This window comes from Coregonus lavaretus (assembly GCF_964263955.1).
Source record: "Coregonus lavaretus genome assembly, chromosome: 16".
Taxonomy (NCBI): Eukaryota; Metazoa; Chordata; class Actinopteri; order Salmoniformes; family Salmonidae; genus Coregonus; species Coregonus lavaretus.
This window is the reverse complement of record NC_140003.1, coordinates 17,037,593-17,056,629: the sequence shown is the minus strand read 5'-3', so window position 1 is coordinate 17,056,629 and position 19,037 is coordinate 17,037,593. Positions and strand designations below refer to the sequence as shown.

At 46.6% G+C, this 19,037-nt stretch overlaps 1 protein-coding gene across 2 annotated transcripts in view; it reads left to right on the top strand.

Annotated features, from left to right (window-relative positions):
* The window catches only part of LOC311143991 (FERM, ARHGEF and pleckstrin domain-containing protein 1-like), a 76,861-nt gene that overhangs the window by 44,891 nt on the left and 12,933 nt on the right, over positions 1–19,037 (top strand). Inside the window, exons 7-16 of one of the 2 annotated variants that reach the window (XM_084179904.1) lie at positions 11–125; positions 1,495–1,642; positions 2,062–2,157; positions 2,278–2,444; positions 2,652–2,720; positions 5,824–5,902; positions 6,168–6,384; positions 11,539–11,714; positions 12,086–12,175; positions 18,599–18,732. In XM_084179904.1, the coding sequence (XP_084036030.1) occupies positions 11–125; positions 1,495–1,642; positions 2,062–2,157; positions 2,278–2,444; positions 2,652–2,720; positions 5,824–5,902; positions 6,168–6,384; positions 11,539–11,714; positions 12,086–12,175; positions 18,599–18,732 (1,291 nt within the window). Of the gene's footprint in view, positions 1–10; positions 126–1,494; positions 1,643–2,061; positions 2,158–2,277; positions 2,445–2,651; positions 2,721–5,823; positions 5,903–6,167; positions 6,385–11,538; positions 11,727–12,085; positions 12,176–18,598; positions 18,733–19,037 lie in introns of both variants that reach the window. The other variant, XM_084179903.1, reaches the window with a different exon arrangement.

Below are 19,037 nucleotides of genomic sequence, written 5' to 3'. Positions count from 1 at the left end.
TGTCCTCCAGCTGAGATTGGGGACTTTGAGGAGAGCCAGAGTCGGCAGCACCTCCTCAACAACAACTACATTCCAGAACAGATGGCTCTGATCGACAAGATCATGGAGTTCCATTCCAAGAATGTGTGAGTAACTCCTCTAACTGGTTGGTCTGCACTAGAACCAGAGCTATGTGTAGGCATTATTCCGGTCCACTCTGAACAGGAAAAGATAGTAAAATACCTTATACTTACACGTCCCAAGGCAATGTTTTATACCCAGATGACACAGTCAGGAAACTCTGCACTGAATGAATAGTGTGCTTTGTTCCAGTGTGTTAACTGACATGGCATTCTTCATCATGTTTAGACAAGGCAAAGCCCCCTGGGCTGGTTGAGTGGTTAAGGCCTGGAGGTGAATGTGTGAATGTCTGCTTTATTAGCAACCCTGCTTGGGTCCCCAGAAAAGGTCTGGAATCTACCTGGATCACAGCCTAATGAGCAACACACCACCCCAGACTTCAGCATGGAAAACCGCTAACGACTTTGGATTTCCATTGTTATATCTCCTGTCTAGTCAGTTGACAGGTTGGCACAAGGGAAACGGTTACTTGAACTCACTCACTGTAGCTTCTCCTACTCCCAATATGTTTTTCCTATAATCTGTTTCCTAATTGGATAGTTCTGTACTCCTGGGAGAACACACGGTGGAAGGCTTCCATATCCCACAATCCCCTCAGTGTCCCCCTCATCGTTGCAGCTGGCTGGCTCTGAACATGTGTCAGGAGGACATGGCCGACCCTTCCCTCACCCCCAGTCCTCCACACTACACTGGTGTCACTGCAGAGATGGGAGATCACCAGGCAGCTGACAAGATGAAAGGAGCTCCGTTAGATTTGACTGCCCTCCCTGACTTGTTCTTTTTTTCTGTCTTTTCAGCTGATAACACTAACCACAGTTCTCCTGGCAGGGAGCCATGCCCAGAGTTAAATCTCTAATTAACTAAAGCACAGAGGAAACAGGAAAGCTTTTTCACAGATAAGAAGTAGGGAAGTGAGTTACTATGCAACTTTGTTTCTACCCAGACCTTGGTGGTGTCAGCTGAATGTGGGAACACAGATTGGCTTGTGGCTTGGTCTCTCACCTCAATTACAGAACATATAGGAATATGTAGTTGAGTGATAGATATTATTCCTATTTAAAGTACAGTTCTTGGTTTAGAGCAGCCAGGTTCAGAAGCCCAAAATGGAAGTAAAATATAACTGTTTGTGGACCCCTGGAATTCTGACGCATCCCACCTCAACTCCACCTTGCCGTGATTGTGAAACTTATAAGAGACTTGTGTGAGACTGCGTCCCACATGGCACCCAATTCCCTATTTAGTGCACTGCTTTTGACCAGGGCTGTGGGCACTATAAAGGGAATAGAGTATCATTTGGGACGCAGTCTCACACAAGTTGGAGGCCTATGAGACTTACATGAGACTTGACCCAGACTGCTGTCCGTGTGCTTGTAGGGGTCAGACGCCAGCAGAGTCAGACTACCAGCTGCTGGAGGTGGCACGCAGACTGGAGCTGTATGGGGTGAGACTGCATCCTGCCAAGGACCGCGAGGGCAGCAAGCTGAGCCTGGCTGTGGCACACACTGGTGTCCTGGTCTTTCAGGTGACTGATACTACTTTACAGGTCAACACAGAGTAGAGGTGGATGGAGTAAGAGGATTTGTAGACTGCTGTTTATAATTAGAAACTTACCGGATGTTTGATCATATGTTTGATGTGGATGGTGTAATAGCAAATTTGTAGTTTAAATGATTAACCAGCTTAGGTATGCTACCATGTAACACACTTGATTACAGCTGTTCCGCTTTTCAATTGCACTTTGAAGTGGCATTGAGATGACAGGCTTTTGACATGTGACAGTTTCTCTGTTCACAAATCTATTGGGATTAAGAGCTAGCTAGTTCTATTTGAGGAATGTGGAGCTGATGTTTGATGACAGGATTAGGAAGATGAACAGGCTGATTTTTATTGCATGTCACACGCCATGTTAAACCATTGTATGTACTTATAAATCGGCTGCAGGGACACACCAAGATCAATGCCTTCAACTGGTCCAAAGTGCGCAAATTGAGCTTCAAAAGGAAGCGGTTTCTCATCAAGCTCAGACCCGACCTGAACGTAAGTCATATGGCCATAGACGATAATAATTTTAAATAATAATCATTATCGATGCCTATGGGCATTCAGCCCTGAGTTTCAATTGACGTGTGTTACGTCTATATCTGTCCTCCCCTGCAGCAGAGCTCTTACCAGGACACTCTGGAGTTCCTGATGGGTAGCCGGGACTGCTGTAAAGTCTTCTGGAAGATCTGTGTGGAATACCATGCCTTCTTCCGCCTTTTCGAGGAGCCCAAACCCAAGCCCAAGCCTGTCCTCTTCACCCGAGGCTCCTCCTTCAGATTCAGGTAGACAAGCTGGCCCCTCGAGGGCCCCTGGGGCCACACAATAATAAAACAGTCTCTCGGGCTACAGGATTTAGCAGGTTTGATGAAGAACCAGTCAGTGCCTCAGTCTGAATCTCATTTCTTAACTATCACCCGGACAGAGCTGCTCCAGCTCTGCTGTAAGTTCACTGACCTCAATCATCTCCCTTGCTACCTTTCTCACTGCAGCGGTCGGACCCAGAAGCAGGTGATTGATTACGTGAAGGATTCTGAGTTTAAGAAGATTCCGTTTGAAAGGTAAAGACTTAGGGCTCTATTTTTGGCTAACATTAAGACAGCACAATTGTCAATTCTTCTATTTTCAAACCCTAGTGCCAGGATTGGTAATTTACTTGTCTAATATGAGCTCGCTTGCGCTGATGTGGGATGGGTGGCAATATCTGAGGTGTGTCCTTAAAAACGTGCGACGAAGTACCAATTTCAGTATGCGCCGGTGGGGATATTTAAGAAAAAATTATACAAAATTATACCAATAGAATGTTATATATGTGGGGGATACAACCATCCCAGCTCTGCAGATTTAACTGCGAAGAGACAGAATCATTAGATCATTTGTTATGAAACTGTCCATTTGTAGCTTGTTTTTGGTCGCAGGTTCAGGAATGGCTGAAGAATTGCAACATTTACCTGGAGTTAACTCTGCAAATAGCACTGCTGGGTGATCTGAAAAGTCAGTCAATTGATCAATAATATAATAATACTTTAATTTACAATCTGTAGAAACTATGAGAATAGAAAGGTTCAGAACTTTTGTGAAACATCACAGCACAGGTGAAAAATATATGGCAAATAGAAGACTGGATAGTGTTCAGAGATAGATGGGTGGAACTAAAAAAGGGTGGAACTAAAAACGTAAAATGTATAAAGTGTATATATAAGCTGGAAGTAGAAGCCTAAGTGTTGTTGTCCATTAGTTTACTCCAATTAGGGGAGGGGTGATAGGGTTAGGGGGAAATAATAAATAAAATAAAAATTGTATATATTTATTTAAAAATATATATATAAAAAAATATATATATATATATGGGGGATTGGAAATCATGCAGACAATTACATCGATAGAAGCCGCAATCTATTTGCAATGTTAAAGCTGATCAATTATTAGCCAAGGAACCTATTCATCAAAGTTTTCTAAATGGTCTACTTGTGAGACTTTTGCTGGAGAAATGCGACGCGTAAAGACCTATACAGTGAGGGGAAAAAAGTATTTGATCCCCTGCTGATTTTGTATGTTTGCCCACTGACAAAGACATGATCAGTCTATAATTTTAATGGTAGGTTTATTTGAACAGTGAGAGACAGAATAACAACAAAAAAATCCAGAAAAACGCATGTCACAAATGTTATAAATTGATTTGCATTTTAATGAGGGAAATAAGTATTTGACCCCTCTGCAAAACATGACTTAGTACTTGGTGGCAAAACCCTTGTTGGCAATCACAAAGGTCAGACGTTTCTTGTAGTTGGCCACCAGGTTTGCACACATCTCAGGAGGGATTTTGTCCCACTCCTCTTTGCAGATCTTCTGCAAGTCATTAAGGTTTCGAGGCTGACGTTTGGCAACTCAAACCTTCAGCTCCCTCCACAGATTTTCTATGGGATTAAGGTCTGGAGACTGGCTAGGCCACTCCAGGACCTTAATGTGCTTCTTCTTGAGCCACTCCTTTGTTGCCTTGGCCGTGTGTTTTGGGTAATTGTCATGCTGGAATACCCATCCACGACCCATTTTCAATGCCCTGGCTGAGGGAAGGAGGTTCTCACCCAAGATTTGACGGTACATGGCCACGTCCATCGTCCCTTTGATGCGGTGAAGTTCTCCTGTCCCCTTAGCAGAAAAACACTCCAAAGCATAATGTTTCCACCTCCATGTTTGACGGTGGGGATGGTGTTCTTGGGGTCATAGGCAGCCTTCCTCCTCCTCCAAACATGGCAAGTTGAGTTGATGCCAAAGAGCTCGATTTTGGTCTCATCTGACCACAACACTTTCACCCAGTTCTCCTCTGAATCATTCAGATGTTCATTGGCAAACTTCAGACGGGCCTGTATATGTGCTTTCTTGAGCAGGGGGATCTTGCGGGCGCTGCAGGATTTCAGTCCTTCACGGCGTAGTGTGTTACCAATTGTTTTCTTGGTGACTATGGTCCCAGCTGCCTTGAGATCATTGACAAGATCCTCCCGTGTAGTTCTGGGCTGATTCCTCACCGTTCTCATGATCATTGCAACTCCACGAGGTGAGATCTTGCATGGAGCCCCAGGCCGAGGGAGAGTGACAGTTCTTTTGTGTTTCTTCCATTTGCGAATAATCGCACCAACTGTTTTCACCTTCTCACCAAGCTGCTTGGCGATGGTCTTGTAGCCAAATTCCAGCCTTGTGTAGGTCTACAATCTTGTCTCTGACATCCTTTGAGAGCTCTTTGGTCTTGGCCATGGTGGAGAGTTTGGAATCTGATTGATTGATTGCTTCTGTGGACAGGTGTCTTTTATACAGGTAACAAGCTGAGATTAGGAGCACTCCCTTTAAGAGTGTGCTCCTAATCTCAGCTCGTTACCTGTATAAAAGACACCTGGGAGCCAGAAATCCTTCTGATTGAGAGGGGGTCAAATACTTATTTCCCTAATTTAAAATGCAAATCAATTTATAACATTTTTTACATGCGTTTTTCAGGATTTTGTTGTTGTTATTCTGTCTCTCACTGTTCAAATAAACCTACCATTAAAATTATAGACAATTTTTTTGTCAGTGGGCAAACGTACAAAATCAGCAGGGGATCAAATACTTTTTTCCCTCACTGTACTAGTTGAAGCCAATTACAATGTTGACTGTTAACATTCCAAACCTATTGAGCAAACACTGGATGTTTTTTTTTTACTGTTGCTATCACTTGTTACTGTAGCCTATGCTATTTAATATACTGTAGTATCAATCCACAATTGACTAGGATGAGAATATTCCATGCCCCCAGCCGGATTAAGACCGTCAATAACCTACAGAACTTAAAGCAACTGCATGCAGTATTAAGATATGGAATGCCTTGATTGGCCAGTGAGTGGCAAAGCCCTCATCAGACTTACAACTTGTTTATTCATCAAAACCCAGCCCTTTCGCACTACCGCCAGCTATTGCGCTCATAATAACAGCTGTGAAAATAGCAAAAATATTTCGGACACACCCCCGGACCTACATGTACAGCACTACCACCAGCACTTAGATTGACCTTTGGTTTGTTAAAATAGAGCCCTTAATGTTGGTGTTTTATATCTAGTTATACAGAGACCGGCTGTGCGAAGGTTTTCCAGGTGTATAACATGTTCACTTTCTGTCACCCTGTCTCCTCTTCAGGAAACACAGTAGGGTCCAGCACAGCAGCAGCCGCCTCTCTCCACTGCCTTCCCCGCACCGCCCTCAAGTGCCAAAAGAAGTCAGTGTCTCCTTAGAGGCTAGTGTGCTATATGGCACTTTGTGGAACTGTCTGTATCTATCTGACAGCTAACCCAGCATGTTTTCATATAGGACGATTAGAACATGAAATATAGTGCCTAGAACAGTGTTAATAATTGAGTACAATGAATAACTAACTAATCCATAACACAAAAACTCAATTTCCTTTTTTAACTGTTAAATATAACCTTTATCCCTCTTTCTCTCTCCTCTATCCTCTCTCCTCTCCTCTCCGTACTCCACAGAGTGTGAGCCGTGCTCCAGGAGACGTAGTGGGAGTGGACTCTCCTCCCCACCGTCACTGGAAGGAGTCCGTGTTGGTGAGCGCTGAAGACCCATCGGCCCTGCGGACCAGAGGCAGCCCCTCCAGCCAGAGGAATGGGGCACACAGCGAGGACAGGCCAGGCCCCGGGGCAGAACCAGGCCCAGCCAGGCAGCCCCACCCAGAACATCTGAACACAGGTCCAGCCTCCCGGGGCGCTAAGGGCAGCAGCTCCTCCATCCCCTACATTGACTGCAGTGATATAGATAGTGAATACGACGTGGCCAAGGGCCGGGTTACCAGGTGTCACCCTAATGACAGCTATGGGGATGAGGTGGCGGGCCCCCGCCGTGGCAGTATAAACGATCGGGAACTGGTTCTGGGTAGGATGAGGTACATGGAGTCCCCTCCCTCCCCTAAACCCCCCCTCAATATGAGCCGGGCATTAGATGAGTCGGCCAACCTGTCGTTCTTCGGCGGTGGTCCGCCCCGTGGCCCCATCCATAGCACTATGATGGAGGAGTTGGGGGGTCGTGGTATTGGGGACCAGCGTAGCAGCAGCCCCCTGATGGTCCGCCATATGTTAGGCTCTAAGAGCACCACATCAAGCCCCGTTATGAGCACCTTCCACCGGACAGGTTCGCTCAGCCACACCGAGCAGAACGGCTATGGCTCCCGGCCCCCGCGCTGGGACGACCCGGGTCATGGGGGCTTTAATGCCCGGGGGGGCCCTGGGGGCCCCCGAGATGAGGGCCAGGCCCCTTCCCACTATGGCAGCTACTCGCCCATCATGGCCCGCTCGCCACACTTACAGAAGCTCCACAACATGCGTAACCGCTCTGACACTGACCCCTTCGTCCTGAGCCAGCAGCAGGCCACCTCCACGCCCTCCCACGATCCCCGACCTGTCATCTCCCGCAACGAGCGCATGGCTGCTCTGGAGCGCCGCATGATGGCCAATGGCCTGTCTGCCCCCGGCCAGCCCAAGCCCAGTCCCTTACAGAAGCTGTACAGCCGGGGTGGTGTAGACCACGTAGGGGCTGTTCAAATGATTGACGGCTCCACCAGCAGTGGCACAGAGTCCAGTGACTCGGAGACCGAGACCACCACAGGCAGCTCCAGCAGCCACCCGCTGACCTATGGTAACCCCATGGCCATGGGGGTCAACTCCTCCCCCATGCCCAGGAACAAATACTCCTTCGGTAGCCTCCAGCTGGATGAGGAATTGGAGGAGGATGGCTGCCTTAATTTTAGTGACGAGGATGGGGCTCAGGTGTTCAGCTGTTAGGCTAGCCTAGAGTAAAAAAGTCCAGAGACCTGCCTTGTAGGCAGGGTGACTTTGGGTCTGAGAGGAGATGGGATGGTTAGCGTGGTAGATGGTGATAGTATGCTTAACCATGAGCCAGCCTGACAGTCTGTTTCCCACTGGGTTGCTCTGCCCTTTAACTGAGGCAGAGAGGGATGAAGGCTCTCTCTGTTCTCTTCCACCCTTAGGGGGTTAACCTTTCATGTCTTCTCGGATTGTATTGGTGTCTCTGCACACACCAGGTGGTTCTCAATTAGAGATATGATTGTTTTCTAGTGCCAAGTCCTTTGAACAAACACTGCATGAATGAATGCAGTGGTCGGTGAGGGTTGCAAACACCCTGATGCTCTGTTGTAGCTGAACATTTGGGATGAAGTCGAGGGAATATTGTTTCACACTCCGTCTACAATAATGCATTGTAGGGTTTATTGATTGTCGGAGGGTTCCAATGCTCTGTCTAATGCCGTCATGTGTCTTCATATAACACAGGGATGGGCAACTCCAGTCCTCGGGGGCCTGATTGGTGTCACACTTTTGCCCCAGCCCCAGCTAACATATCTGACTCCAATAATCAACTAATCATGATCTTCAGTTTAGAATGCAATTAGTTTAATCAGCTGTGTTTGCTAGGAATGGGGAGAAAAGTGCGACACCACTCCAGCCCGAGGACTGGAGTTGCCCATCGCTTATATAACATATCCATTCTGTAAATTGACAATATGTTGTGATTTGGATAGCATGTCGATGGGGGAGTTGGTCTACGTTTTATACAGTACTGTATATGCACTTGTATTGCTTTTGTAATCGTTATGATCATATCTGTAGACTTTTGTGAAAAATTGGTTGGTGTTGAATATACTGTATCTAGAAATAGAGGAGACAGACAGGCAGTTTCCTGTAATGTTCTATGTTAATGTTCTATGTCTATGTGATTAATTGTTGATATTTAGGGAGTTGCTTAGGAGAACACAAGAGTATTGAGTATACATGCATGTACTGTACATGCGGTCGGTATCTAATTGTTGTCCATAGTGATAGAAGTAGGTCATGTCTTTGTTGGGTGCTGAGAAGGCTTCCAGTTCGTCTGCAGCACGTCCCAACTCCTGATTTTGATATTCAATATGTTTACAGTAACCTGTCTTCTGTACAAATGATCAACGGATTGAAATTCAACTAACTACTGTTGACTGGTGTTAGAAATAGGCAAACAGAGCCACAATCATTTTTCATAGACATAGTTTGTTCTGGGGAACATCCGTTTAATGAAGAAACGTTATTTAAAAGACTTGACATACCAGCAGATATCCATACCCAGTTAGTACTATTGGACAGTGCTAGTACTAGTTGTCCAGAAAAGCAGTTGACTGGTTTTAGGCATGTTTTTATTAGACCTAAGAGAGAGTGTGTGAGAGAGACCTCTGTGAAAGTGATACAGGTGTTGTGATGCAGGTATAATATGGCTCTGATGCCCACTGTTGGCATCTCTTCTTCTCCTTGTCTACCTAAACATCTCTTGTAAGCGTTCATTCTCTATTGTTCAGCAAACTCCAGGGGTCTACTTATCTCACTGATTTGTTCTTTTCCCCCAGCATTGCAAAGTTCCCTAACAAAATTACTCTGCACTTTTGTGTTTATTTGTTATTTGTTTTCTTGCTGTCCCCGATTTTCTTTCTTTTGCTTCATTCTCCTTGTCTTTTGTTGGCATTTCTTTGCGGTGTATTATTTTGATTAAGGATTTATTGACCTTATATCACAATGCTTTTTTTTTCTTCAAATTTCCTTGTCCAATTGAAACACTGTTCTGTCAGCATGCAACACTTACGGGGTTAAGTCTCACCTTACCTCTATGTTCCTGCTCTGGAAGCATGTTAACCTGTTCCTGTACTGTCCTGATGTTTTGCTGTTCTGTAACTGACTGTGTAAAAAGAAAAGGGGTTAAACTGGGTCTCCTTTACTGCAGTGGTCCCGGTAACTGTCAGCAGAGCGTACAGAGGACTAGAATATAGGACTGGAGAATTGAGAAATTACTTTGTTCAGGATGACAGGAACCAGGGAATAAGCAGGGAACATGGAGGCAGGTTTCAGTATGTGCTGCATGTTATGTGTCTGAAAGGCAATTTAAGGGAAGCGTCTCAAAGTCTCTCAGCTCATCCATCAATGCCACAGGCTTCTGTTAGTGTAGGCTCTTTGAGACGCTTTTAACTTGGACTTTATCCCTGTGTATATAGTATTTATTATCTATCGTGTCATTTTATGATATTGGTCCTATTTATTAACATGGTCCAAAATTAATATAAACTGCAACTTACCCGATTTATTGATGACTTCCAGGTTAAGTGTGAGAGGGAACAGTATGAGAGTAGTGTTGGTCACTGGATCACTGCAGGCAAAGAGAACCCTGTCAGGTACACCAAGCACTGTCTTATGGATCTGTGGTGTTGGGCTGTTGCACACAACTGATATTTTGAGTCATGATCTGTATTAGATACTAACACATTCACTATACCTAATCTATAGTAATATATTGTGTGCCAGTCTTAAACGCATGGCTCTATAGGCCAGGCTTGTGTGTGCTAGTCTCAACCGCGCTTGGTTCCATTGCATGTCCAAGAAGCTAACCCAGGGCTCAGGCATGATGTTGATGCTTTCTTGCCCTGGCTGTTTCTCTATGTATGTACCCTCACCTCACTCTCTCACTCCTACTTACTGGAACATTTCACCAGGCAGATATCACTCACATCAGACAAGACAGTAGCACTTTCAGCAGCAGGGTATGATTTGATCCATCTGAGACTGCTATTTGCATTACGTTGATGATTACTGCTCACCCATTAAACTTAGATTAAAGTTCAATTTTACAACGAGTAGACACAAAATGCACTTCTTCTGCAGATTGTGCTACTCCTACGATTGACAGAATTGATTTGTATAATATAGCTTGAGTGTACAATCGGTATGCTCCCTCTAAAGCAACTGATTTTAACAAAAATATATTAATAAAGTGATATCAGTAGTAATACTGCAATAGAGAGATTATTCATGGAAGCACTTTGTGCTTTGTGACAACTACAGTACTATGAGACCCAGAATATGCTAGTTATAAATTCCGACTTTACTTGCTGCTCTTTCCCTATCTCTCTCTCTCTCTCACTCACTCACACTCTCTCTTACTCACTTCCATAACACTTTGTTTGCTACGGTCGCGTGTTGATGTTCCTTTGACACTCACTGGGCTCTGATACCGATTTTACCAGCTCTTCTCTTTCCGAGAGACTTTCTACACTTTTTAACATTGTATACGGTTGTGCACTAGTGTCAATAAAGTTGACCTTTATGAAGTGGGACTCCAGAATCTTCTTTTATAAAGACCCTCGACATTGTCTCGTGACCGTTTTAGATGCTAGTCCCCTCCTCATCCTCCTGTCGTGTCGTAGATGTAGCATAGCTCTGTTAAATGTCTGTATGTATATGTGCTATATACACTCATTTGTGTGTGTCTCGTGGCTGTGTTTATGTAGTGCGTGTTTGGTATTCCGTGGTGCTTGTTGTCACAGCTGTCCCCTCCATTGTAGAATGTAGTATCATGGTGTCTATCAGATGTTCACCGGAGATGTTGCTGGTTTAATCATTGTTCTGTTCATGCCAACGTGGTGCTATCAGAGGACAGGAGGCAGTAGTGGGCAAGTATGCAATCAAGTGTCCCTAGTGAACATCCTAGTGGCAGTGTAGTTGATTTAGGTAAGCGATTCCACTCAATCATAATACTGTTTTCAACCCAACAGCAGCATAATCCTGATGGTATAATGCTGAAATGGCAGACATTACAGAGAGAGAAGAGCACTAGAGATGTCTGGGCAGCAGAGTGAGTCATAGGTGACTCTTGTCTGGATGCATGTAGCTACAGTAACTAGCTACAGGCCAGGCACATCCCCCATTAGCTCTCATTATTATCCCTGGGACATGCTGAAAGATATTTATGGCTGTAATTTAACTTTTTCATCTCTAACTCTCTTTTTATTTTCTCATCCACTTCTCCATCGCTACACAGGAGTGGTGTCCAACAGCCCTCATCTCTCCGCCTCCTCCGGTAACTCCCAGGGCATGGTCAATGGTCAGAAGCCGGTCGAGCTCTGTGGTCACAGTCCGGACGGTCGGCAGCCCTCCCCCCTCACCAGCCCCCTGCTCAACGACGCCGGAAGCGTGCGCACCGACGATGAAGACGAGGTTCGGAGGAAGGTTTGTGGTCCAGAGAGGGCCCCCTGTAAAAGGATTATAACTAGAGAGGGATTGTTGTCATTTGCTGTGTGGACGTCATTGTGGTTTCTCCAGTTAACATAACCAGCTTCCAAGAGGCTACAATCACATAGTCCCTAAAATAGCAGAGGACCCAGATTACCTGGCCTAAATAACTATCCACAGGGACCAGTGCTGTGAAGACTGTACAAAATATGATGTACTGTAAATGGGCTACATGTCTTAACACTGGAATTGATTACACAAAATGTGGAAAAATACCCAAGACACAGTCTACAGCTTACTGTATTAATAGTGTTGTCTCTGCTCAGATAAAACACTCTGTCCTCTTCCTTTCACAGAGGTTCCCTACCGACAAGGCCTACTTTATTGCCAAGGAGCTGCTGACCACAGAAAGGACCTATCTGAAGGACCTGGAGGTCGTGACTGTGGTAAGGCCCATCACCAGATAGATTCCTCCGCTCTTTCAGGGACTCAACACTGCTCTTTTGTTTACTTTCTCCCATGCTGTCCTCCGGGCAGAAAACATTGATTATTCCGGCTAGCTGCTTTACAACAGAGCATACGGCAAACACACAGGGAGCCATGCAGTGGTTGTGGGGGTGGGAGATGTTTTTTGGCAGGTGGGAAAATACTCTGAGAATGCTATGAAATGTATTAATCTGTTTATCTCACCCAAGGCTGTGAATGTGAATGTGCAATGAGATCCACAGCCTTGAATGTCCCTGCTTAATGTTGGGCTGTCACCCTATTTTAGTCATTTCATTTTGGCTCCCACTCTCTCAAGGGAGATGCTGATATTAAAAGAAAGGGACATCTCCTTCCAGTATATTGCAATCAGTGAAGGAAGTTGCCGTGAGTGTAGGTTTCAAGTTTTATTAGTCCTATGTACGGGATACACATGGTATACACCGTCCAACGAAATGCTTACTTGCAGGTTCCTTCTCGACAATGCAACAGCAATAAGAAATAATAAAAGATTAGAATATGAACATAAAGTAAGTGGCCCAGTAGAATAGAATAAACATTTTAGTATAAGTATAATATAGGAAGGCACAATTTATAGTCCAATATTTACACGTCTTTTGGGGAAGGGGGGGATTGGGGGGTAAGTGTTTAAGTTGTGCAGTATGTAGCAAACAGTATTCACCCTGTGACTATGATGTGGTTGTAGCATTGCTGACAGATGCTGAGAGAGAGACTGCAGAACCACTCTTCTCTCGCTGTTTATATGGGCTGCGGCGCTTCTGGTCTTCTCTGATGCTTAGAGAAGCCTTTTATACTTCTCATAAACATTTGTCTTGGCTGCTCTCCGCTTTCTCTTTCGGTCACTGTCTCTTTTTCTCTCTCACCCGCTCTCTTTATTTTTCTTCTTCATCTCCACCCTCCCAATTGGCTTGTGTTGTTATGAGTAAAGTCATCTGAGAAACAGCTGCTGCCTACTGTCTGCTTTCCAAGGCCTTTCAGCAGCACCCTGCTGCACCTCCTCTAAACCCTGCTCCTCTCCTGGCTACAGTGCCTTCAGAGAGTATTCACACCTCTTGACTTTTTCCACATTTTGTTGTGTTACAGCCTGATTTTAAAATTGATTAAATTGAGATTTTGTGTCACTGGCCTACACACAAAACCACAAAAACCAGGGATGTTTTCCAATGTCTCGCAAAAAAGGGCACCTATTGGTAGATAGGTAAAAATAAAAACAATCTGACATTGATATCCCTTTGAGCAGAGAAGTTATTAATTACACTTTGGATGGTGTATTAATACACCCAGTCACTACAAAGATATAGGTGTCCTTCCTAACTCAGTTGCAGGAGAGAAAGGAAACCACTCAGATATTTCACCATGAGGCCAATGATGACTTTAAAGCAGAAATCTGAGGATGGATCAACAACATTGTAGTTACTCCACAATACTAACATAAATTACAGAGTGAAAAGAAGGAAGCCTGTACAGAACAAAAATATTCCAAAACATGCATCATGTGTCAAAGAAATAAACTCTTTGTCCTGAATACAAGCGTTATGTTTGGGGCAAAACTAACAACATATCACTGAGTACCACTCTTCATATTTTCAAGCATGGTGGTGGCTGCATCATGTTATGGGAATGATTAGTCATTTTGGGGGATAAAAAGAAACAGAATAGAGCTAAGCACAGTCAAAATCCTAGAGGAAAACTTGGTTCAGTCTGCTTTCCAACAGACACTGGGAGACAAATTCACCTTTCAGCAGGACAATTACCTAAAATACAAGGCCAAATATACAGTGCCTTCAGAAAGTATTCATACCAGTTGACTTATTCCACGTTTTGTTGTTACACCCTGAATTCAAAATTTATTAAATTGATTATTTTTTCACATCCATCTACACACAATACCCCAAAATGAAAAAGTTAAAACATGTTTTAGACATTTTTGCAGATGTATTGAAAATAAAATATAGAAATATCTCATTTACAGAAGTATTCACACCCCAGAGTCAATACATGACAGAATCACCTTTGGCAGTGATTACAACTGTGAGTCTTTCTGAGTAAGCCTCTAAGAGACTGGATTGTACAATATTTGCCATTATCTTTTTCAAAATTCTTCAAGCTCTGTCAAATTGGTTGTTGCTCATTGCTAGACAACCATTCTCAAGTCTTGCCATAGATTTTCAAGTAGATTTAAGTCAAAACTGTAACTCAGCCATTCAGGAACATTCACTGTCTTCTTGGTAAGCAACTCCAGTGTAGATTTGGCATTGTGTTTTAGGTTATTGTCCTGCTGAAAGGTGAATTAATCTCCCAGTGTCTGGTAGAAAGCAGACTGAACCAGGTTTTCCTCTAGGATTCTGCCTGTGCTTATTAGCATAATTCCATTCAATTTATTTTTTATCCTGTAAAACTCCTCAGTCCTTAATGATTACAAGCATACCCAAAACATGATGCAGACACCACTGTGCTTGAAAATATGGAGAGTGGTACTCAGTAATGTTTGGGCAAATCCAAAATCCAATACAACACATAACACACAAAGTTAATTGTTTGCCACATTTTTTGCAGTATTACTTTAGTGCCTTGTTGCAAACAGGATGCATGTTTTTAGAATATTTTTATTCTGTACAGGCTTCCCTTGTTTCACTCTTTAAATTAGGTAACTACAATGTTGTTGATCCATCCTCAGTTTTCTCCTTTCACAGTCATTAAACTCTAACTGTTTTAAAGTCACCATTGGTGTAACACTCTGGCTCTATGGACGTTGATTTTGAGCCAGGGTTGTTCATTTTTCTTTTGGGTGTATTTCATTTGGTGGTGTTGGGTAGGGGTGAGTTTCATTTGTTTGTGTTTTTGGTATTTGGTTAATGACTCCCAATCGGAGGTAACGAGTGTCAGCTGTTCGGCTCGTTATCTCTGATTGGGAGCCATATATATTCTGTGTGTTTTCACCTTGTGGTTGTGGGTTATTGTTTCTTTGTAGCTGTTAGTTGTATTCAGTTTAGATCTTCACGTATCGTTATTTGTTGTTTTCTTCGTGGTTGCTTTGATTAATAAAGTCATCATGTTCACTCGCAACGCTGCGCATTGGTCCAATCCTTCAGACGATCGTGACAGAATAACCCACCACAAGAGGACCAAGCGGCGTAACAAGCGGCAACAGGACCTACCTACGCAGGATGTATGGACGCCTCCTAAGGATTTTTGGACTTGGGAGGAGATTCGGGCTGGAAAGGGTCCTTGGGCACAACCGGAGGAAGATCACCGCCCTCGTGAAGAGCTGGAGGCAGCTGCAGCCGAGAGGAGGTGGTATGAGGAGGAATATCACCGCCCTCGTGAAGAGCTGGAGGCAGCTGCAGCCGAGAGGAGGTGGTACGAAGAGGAAGCGCGGAGTCGAGGCTGGAAGCCCGTGGTTACTCCCCAAAAATTTTTTGGGGGGGGGCACATGGCTTGGGCGCCTGGGCAGCAGGAGGCTGCCACAGGTAGAGCTGGAGAGAAGGCATTCGGATTACGGGAGCCATTGGCGAGTGGAAAGGGGGAAGTTGTTGTGGCACGGCATGAGAGACTGAAGTGTGTTCCCAGTCTGGTCCGGTCCGTTCTTGATCCCCAGTTAAGGCCAGTGGTGGGTGTTCCCGGTACGGGCCGGTCTGTTCCTACTCCACGCACCAGGTCCACGATGTGCGTCGCCAGCCGGCCAGAGTCTGCCGTCTGCCCTAGGGCATCTGAACTGCCCGTCTGCCAAGCGCTGCATAAGCCGCCCGTCTGTACTGAGCTTGCAAAGCCGTCCGTCTGCCATGAGCCTGCAGAGCCGTCCGCCAGACAGAATCAGACACCTGCTATGGAATCAGCAGGAGCCGACGCAGCCCATACTAGACTGGAAGCTCAGGTTCGGAACCAGAAAGAGCAGATCCTGCAGATGGGAGCCGCCCTGCTGGAGGTGATGACTGCTATCCGAGGCTGGGGTCCGCCTCCACCGCCAGCCTCCCAGCCAGCACCATCAGCCAGCCATGAGCAGCCAGATCTGTCAGCCAGCCATGAGCAGCCAGACCCGTCAGCCAGCCATGAGCAGCCAGATCCGTCAGCCAGCCATGAGCAGCCAGACCCGTCAGCCAGCCATGAGCAGCCAGACCCGTCAGCCAGCCATGAGCAGCCAGATCCGTCAGCCAGCCATGAGCAGCCAGATCCGTCAGCCAGCCATGAGCAGCCAGATCCGTCAGCCAGCCATGAGCAGCCAGATCCGTCAGCCAGCCATGAGCAGCCAGATCCGTCAGCCAGCCATGAGCAGCCAGACCCGTCAGCCAGCCAGGATCCGCCAGAGCTGGCCAGCCAGGATCCGCCAGAGCCGGTCAGCCCGGATCCGCCAGAGCCGTCCAGCCAGGATCAGCCAGAGCCGGCCAGCCAGGATCCGCCAGAGCCGGTCAGCCCGGATCCGCCAGAGCCGTCCCGCCAGGATCCGCCAGAGCCGTCCAGCCAGGATCAGCCAGAGCCGGCCAGCCAGGATCCGCCAGAGCCGGTCAGCCCGGATCCGCCAGAGCCGTCCCGCCAGGATCCGCCAGAGCCGTCCAGCCTGGATCCGCCAGAGCCGTCCAGCCTGGATCCGCCAGAGCCGTCCCGCCAGGATCCGCCAGAGCCGTCCAGCCAGGATCCGCCAGAGCCGTCCAGCCAGGATCCGCCAGAGCCGGCCCGCCAGGATCCGCCAGAGCCGTCCCGCCAGGATCCGCCAGAGCCGTCCAGCCTGGATCCGCCAGAGCCGTCCCGCCAGGATCCGCCAGAGACGTCCCGCCAGGATCCGCCAGAGCCGTCCCGCCAGGATCCGCCAGAGCCAGCCAGCCAGGATCCGCCATCTAGTCAGGTGCTGCCCCTTAGCCCGGTGCTGCCCTTTAGCCCGGTGCTGCCCCTTAGTCCGGTGCTGCCCCTGAGTCCGGTGCCGCCCCTTAGCCCGGTGCTGCCCCGTAGTCCGGTACTGCCCCTTAGTCCGGTGCTGCCCCTTAGTCCGGTGCTGCCCTTTAGCCCGGTGCTGCCCCGTAGTCCGGTGCTGCCCCTTGTCCCGGTGCTGCCCCTTATCCCGGTGCTGCCCCTTATCCCGGTGCTGCCCCTTAGGCCGATGCTGCCCCTTAGTCCGGGGTTGCCCCTTAGTCCAGGTGGGGTTAGGTGGAGGGTGGTCATTGGGAGGAGGCTACCGAAGCAGGTTGTGACTGTGGTGGGGTGGGGATCACGACCGGGGCCAGAGCCACCACCATGGACAGACGCCCACCCAGACCCTCCCCTAGTCCTGATGTTGGTGCGCCCGGAGTTCGCACCTTTAGGGGGGGGTACTGTAACACTCTGGCTCTATGGACGTTGATTTTGAGCCAGGGTTGTTCATTTTTCTTTTGGGTGTATTTCATTTGGTGGTGTTGGGTAGGGGTGAGTTTCATTTGTTTGTGTTTTTGGTATTTGGTTAATGACTCCCAATCGGAGGTAACGAGTGTCAGCTGTTCGGCTCGTTATCTCTGATTGGGAGCCATATATATTCTGTGTGTTTTCACCTTGTGGTTGTGGGTTATTGTTTCTTTGTAGCTGTTAGTTGTATTCAGTTTAGATCTTCACGTATCGTTATTTGTTGTTTTCTTCGTGGTTGCTTTGATTAATAAAGTCATCATGTTCACTCGCAACGCTGCGCATTGGTCCAATCCTTCAGACGATCGTGACAATTGGCTTCCATTGGCCTCATGCATTACTTTTGACCAGAGAACTATGGGCATATATATAGTGCACTATATTGGGAATAGGGTGTCATATGGGATGCATACCAGCTAAACCAGCCCCCACCACCTCCAACTCCACCACCCCAAATCACATCAGGCTATAGCTTCCCTTTTATCTGATCAGGTAGCCTTTAATGAAAGACTCCCCCTGGGTCTTGTCAGGAATGATGGGCTATTGATTCCTCCATTTCCTCCATTAATCTCCAGGTCGATTCCTCCATTCATCTCCAGGTCGTTAAAGGATTTGATGGAAGTCATGAGGCCAACATGTGATTGTTGCTAAACAACAGCACAGAGGTCTTTTGGCAGCAGCACATCAGGCAGATTCTAATGCAAGCCAAGCAGATGAACTCCTAATTCACCAGAAACATTGCATTTCACCTCATTTGGCTACTGGCAATTGCGAACGTCACGATTTGCACAATAAAGAGTGTGCACTGTGCTCTAATGCAGAACTCTCTCTTCTCTCTCTCTCTCTCTCTCTCTCTCTCTCTCTCTCTCTCTCTCTCTCTCTCTCTCTCTCTCTCTCTCTCTCTCTCTCTCTCTCTCTCTCTCTGTGTGTATGTGTGTGTCCATTATGTGTGTGTGTGTGTGTGTGTGTGTGTGTGTCCATTATGTGCGTCATCCCAGTCTTTTCAGAACTCAGTGGGTAAAGATGAAGCTGCGCCGGACTCCCTGAAGAGCACCATCTTCTCCAACTTTGACCCTCTGTACAAGTTCCACTCCGGCTTCCTCAGAGAGGTGGAGCAGAGGCTGGCTCTATGGTGAGATGGCATGAAAGGCCATGTACCTCACTGGATGACTATAATCCATCACAATGATACATCTCTTTTATAGTTCAGGCCATTTTTCTTAAAATTTCACTGCACTTAGCCTCGTTTTGTGTTGTCCCCTTAGAAGAAGAACACAGTTGGGGTATGTCATTTTGAATTGGGCTCATTGATCCTGGGGCCTGGTCTTTGTCTAATGAGCAGTATTGACATTCAGTCTGGGAGGCCTCATCACAGAGACGCACCTCCTCCCATGGATGACCCGGGGAGCTGGGGTTTCTATGGCAACAGTCGTGCTG